The 9,807-nt window shown below is 45.8% G+C and overlaps 1 protein-coding gene across 1 annotated transcript in view; it reads left to right on the forward strand.

Annotated features, from left to right (window-relative positions):
• Positions 1–9,807, forward strand: part of LOC112250272 (neurofibromin) — a 76,326-nt gene that overhangs the window by 24,887 nt on the left and 41,632 nt on the right. The window contains 15 exon segments of the mRNA XM_024420284.2: positions 64–203; positions 317–439; positions 578–661; positions 774–890; positions 1,017–1,198; positions 1,544–1,755; positions 1,998–2,159; positions 2,391–2,494; positions 2,760–2,895; positions 3,220–3,282; positions 4,983–5,141; positions 7,818–7,915; positions 8,031–8,177; positions 9,105–9,251; positions 9,394–9,504. Of these exon segments, the coding sequence (XP_024276052.2) occupies positions 64–203; positions 317–439; positions 578–661; positions 774–890; positions 1,017–1,198; positions 1,544–1,755; positions 1,998–2,159; positions 2,391–2,494; positions 2,760–2,895; positions 3,220–3,282; positions 4,983–5,141; positions 7,818–7,915; positions 8,031–8,177; positions 9,105–9,251; positions 9,394–9,504 (1,985 nt within the window).

Consider the following 9,807-nt stretch of genomic DNA (forward strand, 5'->3'; position numbering starts at 1 on the left):
GAGAAGGTAACTGTTGTCTTTGTTAGCTTTTGTGGTAAAATATATTTTTCTGTGTCTGTTTAGGTCCCAATCAATGACACCAACACCCAGTTTGTGGAGCAGACCATCGCCATCATGAAGAACCTACTGGACAACCACACTGAGGGCAGCTCAGAGCACCTGGGACAGGCCAGCATAGAGACCATGATGCTCAACCTGGTCAGGTAAATGCCACCCCTCCTGTCCTCTCCTCTATCCCGACCATGAGAATGTTGGTGAGCTGCTGTGAGCCCACTGCCCACTCTCATCCTCCACATGCCCTGTGTTGTGTTGGCAGGTATGTGCGTATCCTAGGCAACATAGTGCATGCCATCCAGATTAAGACCAAGCTGTGCCAGCTGGTGGAGGTGATGATGGAGAGACGAGACGACTTGTCCTTCTGCCAGGAGATGAAGTTCAGGTGAGAATGTTCTGGAGTTTTGACTGTCTGTCAAAGTGTACTGTCCAGGTTTACTGCAACATATTGATACGGAGTAATAAAAAAAACAGTGTCATTTAGTTGACATACTGTAAAGCAATGTCCATTCATCCCTGGCAGGAACAAGATGGTGGAGTACCTGACAGACTGGGTGATGGGCACCTCAAACCAAGCGGCTGACGATGACGTCAAGTGTCTTACCAGGTACTGTTCTACTACCCCCTGCTTGGATTGTACCCCCCTCACACACCTAATGTGAAGATGACCTCTGTGACCTCTAACCCCTAATCTATACCCTGTGCTGTGTGATATACAGGGACCTGGACCAGGCCAGTATGGAGGCGGTGGTGTCTCTGCTAGCTGGCCTGCCCCTCCAGCCTGAGGAGGGAGATGGAGTGGAACTGATGGAGGCCAAGTCCCAGCTCTTCCTCAAGTACGCCAGCCAAGCTCTACTACTATTGCATTTTATTACTTCTGTACATCATAATTCTCCAGAAAGCAAAGTCTGGCATCATTACTCCCACTAGCTTTGTAGTGATTGTGTGTGTCCTCCTCCCAGGTACTTCACCCTGTTCATGAACCTGCTGAATGACTGCAGTGAGGTGGAGGATGATGGGCAGCAGGTGGCAGGGAGGAAGAGGGGCATGTCTCGGCGTCTGGCCTCCCTCAGACACTGCACCGTCCTGGCCATGTCCAACCTCCTCAACGCCAACGTGGACAGCGGCCTCATGCACTCCATCGGTCAGTCTGGAAGCCTAACATAGGAACTTATCAGGAATGAAGCTTGGGCTCGCTCTTTGGTTGGCTGCTTCATGTGTCCCTGTTTTTTAAAGTGCTTCACTGCACATGCGAAAGAAGATTGACAGTGGAAGTGGCTTTAATGGGATCTCTGAATTACATCTAATTCCTCATTAGTGTAGGGTCGTTAAAACGATACTTGCCCATGTTCAATGATATTCCCTCTTGTCCCACATAGAGAGAAATGCATTATCTTACTTACCTATTGCGCTCTCTTGCGTTCTCTCGGGGTGTGTGTGTGTGTGTGTGTGTGTGTGTGTGTGTGTGTGTGTGTGTGTGTGTGTGTAGGTCTGGGCTACCATAAGGACCTGCAGACTCGGGCCACCTTCATGGAGGTGCTGACTAAGATCCTGCAGCAGGGAACAGAGTTTGACACACTGGCAGAGACGGTGCTGGCAGACCGCTTCGAGAGGCTGGTAGAGCTGGTCACCATGATGGGAGACCAGGGAGAGCTGCCTATCGCCATGGCTCTGGCCAACGTAGTGCCCTGCTCCCAATGGGTATGCAGTCTACTCACCACCCACTGTCCTTTCTGTGTGACCTATCATCTTGACCCTGGTGTTAGATCTGGCAGTGTAAATGGAATAACATTTAACACCAATGGTTTCCTACTGCTCATAGGTGTGAATATGAATGTCAGTGTTGTGTTAGTGATGTGTAGACTGTGGGTGTCAGAGTGTGAGCTGTGTCACTAACAGTGTGATCTCTGTAAGTGATTTTCTCCCTTCCTGTCCCCTGTCAGGATGAGCTGGCGCGGGTGCTGGTGACTCTGTTTGACTCGCGCCACCTCCTTTACCAGCTGCTGTGGAACATGTTCTCCAAGGAGGTGGAGCTGGCAGACTCCATGCAGACTCTGTTCAGAGGAAACAGTCTAGCCAGCAAGATCATGACCTTCTGCTTTAAGGTACACAACATGACTGGCTAGGTGCCCAGTCCTGTCCTGATCAACCCAGGAAAGAAAGTGTGGTTGAGCTCTTTTACGACTGCAAAATGCCTGCTCTCTGACAAGGGTCATGACACAATATGGTCTTAGGCTTTCAAAGACACGTGGCGCCTGCTTTCTAAAATGAGTTCTAGTTTAGGTTGTCAGTTTGTTTATGCCTGTGTCCACCCCTCCCTCCCTCTGCTGTTTCAGGTGTACGGGGCCACGTACCTGCAGAAGCTGCTGGAGCCTCTCCTCAGAGGGGTCATCACTGCCCCAGAGTGGCAGCTCATCAGCTTCGAGGTGGATCCCACCAGGTAACCTACAAACAAAGACACTATTCAACTCATTCACCCACTTTGTTTTCCAGCTGTGCTATTTTAAACCATGATGGCACTGCTTGTCAATTAACTGATAATCTGCTTGTTTTGATTTCAGTTAGGACCTTTTGGAAAATGTTAAGATTCTCGGCAACATGGAAGAAGTGTTGCATTGTCCCATGCTCTCTTGCTGTCTCTGATTATGACTGACTGGTTCTGTGTCTCTGGTTATGGCTGACTGGTTCCGTGTCTCCGGCTGCAGGCTAGAGCAGAGTGAGATCCTGGAGGAGAACCAGAGGAACCTGCTGCAAATCACCAACCGCTTCTTCCTGGCCATCATCAACTCCTCCACAGAGTTCCCCCCTCAGCTGCGCAGTGTCTGTCACTGCCTGTTCCAGGTACGTATTAGACCCCTCAAGTCCCATCTCTAACCCACTCCACCGGCTGGAAACCCTCATCTGACTGACAGGGTTCCTTTTATCTCAGGAATTATCTGAGCTTTTTCTGCAGTGGTCACCATTTCTGTTTCCAGGGAGGTTATTATGAACTAGGTAAATGTACATCACAAGGTAAGCTTTGATGGCATAGGAATCATTTGCACTTTTGTGCAGGTTCTGTATACGAAAGCAGTAGTATTTGTGCAGGTTCTGTATATGAATGTAGTAGTTTGTGGTGTGTGTATGATTGTGGTGACTTTTTTTGTGCCCATCTCTGTTCTGTAGGCAACTTGCCACTCTCTACTGAATAAAGCCACAGTTAAAGAGAAAAAGGAAAGCAAAAAAGCAGTAAGTTCAGAGAACGTTCTTCCTGGCCACTCTGTTGAAAGAAAGGGAAGGCCTCTTGCTCTTCTATCACCTTAAACTACTTTATACTCCCGCCCTCCTTACAATCACCACCTGAAATCCCACTACTAATACTTTTACTTCCAAACAAGTTTCTCTCGGTTTCAATGTACACTCACCACAAACTGGTGGGACTGTTGTAGCTACAATGTTCCTATCCACTGCTCCTCTGGTCTCATAATGGTGTGAGTTTTTGAGGTTGGTGTTTGAAAGGAGTTTGGGGGTCTATGATAAGGGGCTTGTATTGCAGGTCACGGAATACTTTGGCAGATAGTTGTGTGGTGCTACTCTGTGTCCTGGGATCCACTCCTGGAATTCATTATCATTCCTGGAATTTGGAACACTTGTGAAGACCTAAGGTTTCTGTGCCGTTCAGTACTAGCTATGTTTGGCAGTGCAGAAAGATGTCCACCCCAGGGGTGATCTGATGACCACACCCTCAGTTCCCTCTACTGCATTTTTATATATGTATTTTTTAATTTAGTCATTATTCTGTATTTGTATTTAATATTTTATTTAATTTGACCTCTTTTTTTTTTCTCAATTTTGTGTTATCCAATTGTCCCAACGAATGGACTCGGGAGAGGCGAAGGTCAAGAGCCGTGCGTCCTCTGAAACACGACCCCGGCAAGCCGCGCTGCTTCTTGACACAACGCCTGCTTAACATGGAAGCCAGCCGCACCAATGTGTCGCAGGAAACACCGTACACCTGACGACTGTGTCAGTGTGCAATGAGCCCTGCACGCCACAGGAGTGGCTAGAGCGCGATGGGACAAGGACAACTCGGCTGGCCAAAACCTCCCCTAACCCGGATGACGCTGGGCCAATTGTGCGCCGCATCATGGGTCTCCCGGTCGCGACCGGCTGCTGCACAGCCTGGGATCGAACCAGGATCTGTAGCGATGCAGTGCCTTAGACCGCTGCGCCACTCGGGAGGCCCCCTCTACTGCATTTACCTATATCTGAAACGAACAATGAAGTGAGCTAGCAGCTTGTTATCATGAGTAGTTGTCTCTCCTTCATCGGTTGAGATGTCATATTGGCATCATGGTTAATATTGCTAGCGGTCAATATCCTGTTTTCATGGGACTGAGCAGTAAGCTGTAGAGGCCTGGTAATTGGCTGACCTTTAATCTAATACTGCAGGCTGTTAATAACAGCTTGTGGTGTTGCAGCAGCAATGAAACAATTATTTTAATCTTACAGCCTAGTAATTTCATTGCTGCGATCCCCCTTTTAAAATACACTTGTGTTACAGCTGATGACATTTCAGTATGCAGACATGCAGAACGTTTGTTCAGTTCAGGCGAGGGATTTAACTGAACATTGCCCAGTGCTTTCTCAGTAGCGTACAGTATCAAGTGTACACTAGTAGTTAGGACTGGTCTAAGATTCTCCTCTCCCCTTTATCTAGATTTCCAGGTGCCTTGCTTTCCTTTTTAATCTCTAACTCAGTTTTGAAGCGGGCCTAGTGGTGTGAATGTGGTTTGGTGGTGACGTGGCCATCTTGTGTCCTCTATCCTGTGGAATACTTTCTCCTCCACTCGATCTGCTCCAACCCATGCCCTCTCCTCCTCTCCCTCTCTCTAACAATAAATCCTCGCCTGTTCTTACCCTCCCTCCTCCAACACCCTCACATTCAGGTGGTCAGCCAGCGTTTCCCCCAGAACAGCATAGGGGCGGTGGGCAGTGCCATGTTCCTACGTTTCATCAACCCTGCCATAGTGTCACCCTATGAGGCGGGCATCCTGGATAAGAAACCTCCTCCCAGGATAGAGAGGGGATTGAAGCTCATGTCCAAGGTAAGAGGACAGGACACCCAGGCCTATATGGCTAAACACTATGTGACCGGATTCAGCATCGTAGGCATTTGACGCTATTTCCTAGTTCACAGTAGGGCTGTTAAAAAAATTAAATAAGAGCTAATATGCCTTAATTACAAACTTGGAGCTGATTGTGGACTACAGGAAAAGGCGGGCTGAACAGGCCCCCATTAACATCGACGGGGCTGTAGTGGAGCGGGTTGAGAGTTTCAAGTTCCTTGGTGTCCACATCACCAACTAACTATTATCGTCCAAACACACCAAGACAATCCTGAAAAGGGCACGACAACACCTTTTCCCCCCTCTGGAGACTGAAAAGATTTGGCATGGGTCCCCAGATCCTCAAAGTTCTACAGCGCACCGTGTAACTGCTCGGCATCTGACCGTAAGGCGCTACAGAGGGTAGTGGCCAAGCTCTCTGACATCCAGGACCTATATATTAGGTGGTGTCAGAGGAAAACCCCCAAAATTGTCAGACTTCAGTCACCCAAGTCATAAACTGTTTTCTTTGCTACCGCACGGCAAGCGGTACTGGAGCGCCAAGTCTAGGACAATTATCTATTGTATGCATAGTCACTCCACTCCTACCTACATGTACAAATGACCTCAACTAACCTGTACAGCCGCGCATTGACTTGGTACCGGTACCCCCCCCCCTCTATATAGCCTCACTATTGTTATTTTATTGTGTTACTTACTTTAGTTTATTTGTGGAGGCTGCAGGGGTGCGTGCTACACCACTGCATAAGTTAAGTTTCACTATGAGGAATCTTAAGATGTATCAAGAAAATTATATCCAGCTCAGGGCTCCAGCTACTCTTTCGGTTTGCTAGCTAAGTGGCGAGATGTCAAGATTACGCTTCTTGGTTACAGCAGTGACATTCAATCCCGTTCTGGATCAAGATCCCTGTTGCCTAAATAGTTTTGTGCGTCCCCAAAATGTGTATAAGTACACTAAACAAAAATATAAACGCAACATGCAATAACTTCAAAGATTTTACTGAGTTACAGTTCATATGAGGAAATCAGTCAATTTAAATATTCATTAGGCCCTAATCTATGGATTTCACATGAATTGGAATACAGATATGCATCTGTTGGTCACAGATACCTTTAAAATGTCATGTCAGGGAGGTGACCAAGAACCCGATGGTCACTCTGGCAGAGCTCCAGAGTTCCTCTGTGGAGATGGTAGAACCTTCCAGAAGGACAACCATCTCTGCAGCACTCCGCCAATCAGGCCTTTATGTTAGAGTGATCACACAGAAGCCACTCCTCAGTAAAAGGCACATGACAGCCCGCTTGAAGTTTGCCAAAAAGGACCTAAAGAGTCTCAGACCATGAGAAACAAGATTCTCTGGTCTGATGAATCCTAGATGGAACTCTTTGGCCTGAATGCCAAGCATCACGTCTGGAGGAAACCTGACACCATCCTTATGGTGACGCATGGTGGTGGCAGCATCATCCTGAGAGGATGTTTTTCAGCTGCAGTGACTGGGAGACCAGTCAGGATCAAGGGAAAGATGTACAGAGAGATCTTTGATAAAAACCTGCTCCAGAGCACTTAGGACCTCAGACTGGGGCAAAGGTTCACCTTCCAACAGGACCTCATTCCTAAGCACGCAGCCAAGACAATGCAAGAGTGGCTTCGGGACAAGTCTCTGAATGTCCTTGAGTGGCCCAACCAGAGCCCAAACTGGACCCCGATCAAACATCTCTGGAGAGACCTCAAAATAGCTGTGCAGCGACGCTCCCCACCCAACCTGACGGAGTTTGATGGATCTTCAGAGAAGGATGGGAGAAACTTCCAAAATACAGGTGTACCAAGCTTGTAGCGTCACACCCAAGAAGACTCAATGCTGTAATCGCTGCCAAGTGTGCTATAACAAAAATACTGACCGAAGGGTCTGAATAATTATGTAACTGTGATATTTCCGTTTTTTATTTTTAATAAATTAGCTAACATTTCTAAAACCCTGTTTTTGCTTTGTCATTATGGGTTATTGTGTGTAGATTAAGGGGAAAAAACGATTGAATCCATTTCAGAATACGGTTGTAAGTCAAGGGTTCTGAATGCTTTCCGATGGCACTGTATGTACAGTTATTTTTGTTGTTGAGACAGTGCACATTCAGGAATACTGTATACCCCGGTATGGTACAGAAATGATATGACAGTATGAAATGCCATTCTGACTCATATGTTTACATGTGAATCATTAAAGTTACCCGGAAGGTTGCTAGACTAGTACCCGGAAGGTTGCTAGATCGAATCCCTGAGCCGACAAGGTAATAATCTGTTGTTCTGCCCCTGAACAAGGCAGTTAACCCACTGTTCCTAGGCCGTCGTTGTAACTAACAATTTGTTCTTAACTGAATCGCCTAGTTAAATAAAGTTTTTTTTTTAAAGTGCTTGGGGCTACAGCTTAAGAGGATGAGAATGATGCTGAATGGGTGTAAACTAAGAAAATATATCATTTCAGGGCTTTTTCTCCTACTTGTCTCAAATTCTTCGTTTCATTATTTTACACTTTTATAAAATGTTAAAATAGTCCGTCTTGAAAATTTGGTAAGCTCACCTTCCTGAATTCAGTCACATATGGTGTATTCTATTTGAGGATCTTGCCTTGTTGATATGTTTTTATTTATCTCTTCCAGATCCTGCAGAGCATTGCCAACCATGTTTTATTCACCAAAGAGGAGCACATGAGGCCTTTCAATGACTTTGTGAAAAGCAACTTTGATGCAGCTAGAAGGTATGATAAAATAAGGATCTCTTCCCTCACTGAAACCTATTGGATGTTTTTATTGGATACTCATTAACCTATCAGGCCTAGCTGAGTCTTGTTCATTTGTCATTTTGTGTTGTAGGTTTTTCCTGGACATTGCATCAGACTGCCCTGCCAGTGACTCCGTCAACCACAGCCTGTCCTTCATCAGTGATGGCAATGTTCTGGCCCTGCACCGGCTGCTGTGGAACAACCAGGAGAAGATAGGACAGTACCTCTCCAGCAACAGGTGAGTGGGCTGAACAGTCCAACAGAGTTGTGTTGTATTGCTTGGGACGACTTCGATGTTTTAAGGGATATATCTGTTTCTATGTAAGATTGTAAGACAGTGGCCCAGCCTACCATAGTCAAATGTTTATTCACGAGAACGTTCTGAAGTCCACAATACAAAGACATCCATTTTATACCGGTGCACTTACTTCCACACAAACAGTAGGTATCCTGCGCACATACTGTCTCCCTACCCAACCGACATATATTACAGAGACCGTGAGAAGCACTCCCTGGGGAGGCCGTGATACCAAATCTCTCAGTGGCCCCTAGCCAAGGTCGGCACCGAATTTTGCTCAGACAGTCTGTGTTTAAGATACTATAGAGACATATTGTACAGATATATTGTTTTACTGACTAAAACTACACACATTCATTTTATGATTCTAATCAATTTCATACAATTATATGGTTTCAGGGTGGAGTATTCTAATCATTCATTTAAACATATAAATCCCATTAACAAAGATGTTTTACATAACCCAGATCTTTAGGATGAACTGAAGCCCACATTTGTTTACACCAATCTGATAAGCCCAGCTCACAGGAAGCATTGTTTGAAACTATTGTACACCTCTGTACCTGCTGCGTGTGGTAGAGGCTTATCAGAGTAGACTGGATCAAATCAAATTTTATTTGTCACATGCGCTGAATACAACAGGTTACAGTGAAATGCTTACTTACAAGCCCTAAACCAACAATGCAGTTTTAAGAAAAATACGTGTTTAGTAAAAGATGGATAAGTTTAAAAAAACATTTTTTAAAAAGAATTAAAGAGCAGCAGTAAAATAACAGTAGCGAGGTTATATACAGGGGGTATTGGTACAGTGTCATTGTGCGGGGAGTACACGTCTGTCGTGCTAACCACTTCCTTGTTCTTCTTCAGGGATCACAAGGCAGTAGGGAGACGGCCGTTTGACAAGATGGCCACCCTCCTAGCCTACCTGGGGCCCCCAGAGCACAAACCTGTGGCTGACACCCACTGGTCCAGCCTCAACCTCACCAGCTCCAAGTTTGAAGAATTTATGACAAGGTACACACATCAAATTACAATTAATCACATCGATCTCACTGTCACAAGCCGGTCTCATAAAACTGGATATGATAGTATCTGAGGCAGGGGTTGTTTTATTAGTACTCTAAAAGTACCTCCGATCTTGTATTTGCTGCCTCAGACACCAGGTACATGAGAAAGAGGAGTTCAAAGCCCTGAAGACCCTCAACATCTTCTACCAGGCTGGCACCTCCAAGAACGGCAACCCTGTCTTCTACTACATCACACGCAGGTGAGGCCTGCAGACTGTCACATTTCAACAGAGTCACAAAACGCTCTATTCACTTCATCATGATGCATTTATTCAGAAACATTGATGCTGGAAACATTTTAAAACGAGGCATTGAGTTGGAGCACTCAACAATAAAAGGCATAGATTAATTTATTTTAGCTCACCTTAATCCATTGTACAGATGAGAACAGATGACTTACGTTTCCACGTCAAGCTGACGTCTTTCTCAGTGACTTGACAGTTGCACTTAGGCCACTAGGCTATGAATAGGAGCTATTTAGACACAACAATGTAAGAAAATAA

The sequence above is a fragment of the Oncorhynchus tshawytscha genome, linkage group LG30 (genome assembly GCF_018296145.1).
Source record: "Oncorhynchus tshawytscha isolate Ot180627B linkage group LG30, Otsh_v2.0, whole genome shotgun sequence".
Lineage (NCBI taxonomy): Eukaryota > Metazoa > Chordata > Actinopteri > Salmoniformes > Salmonidae > Oncorhynchus > Oncorhynchus tshawytscha.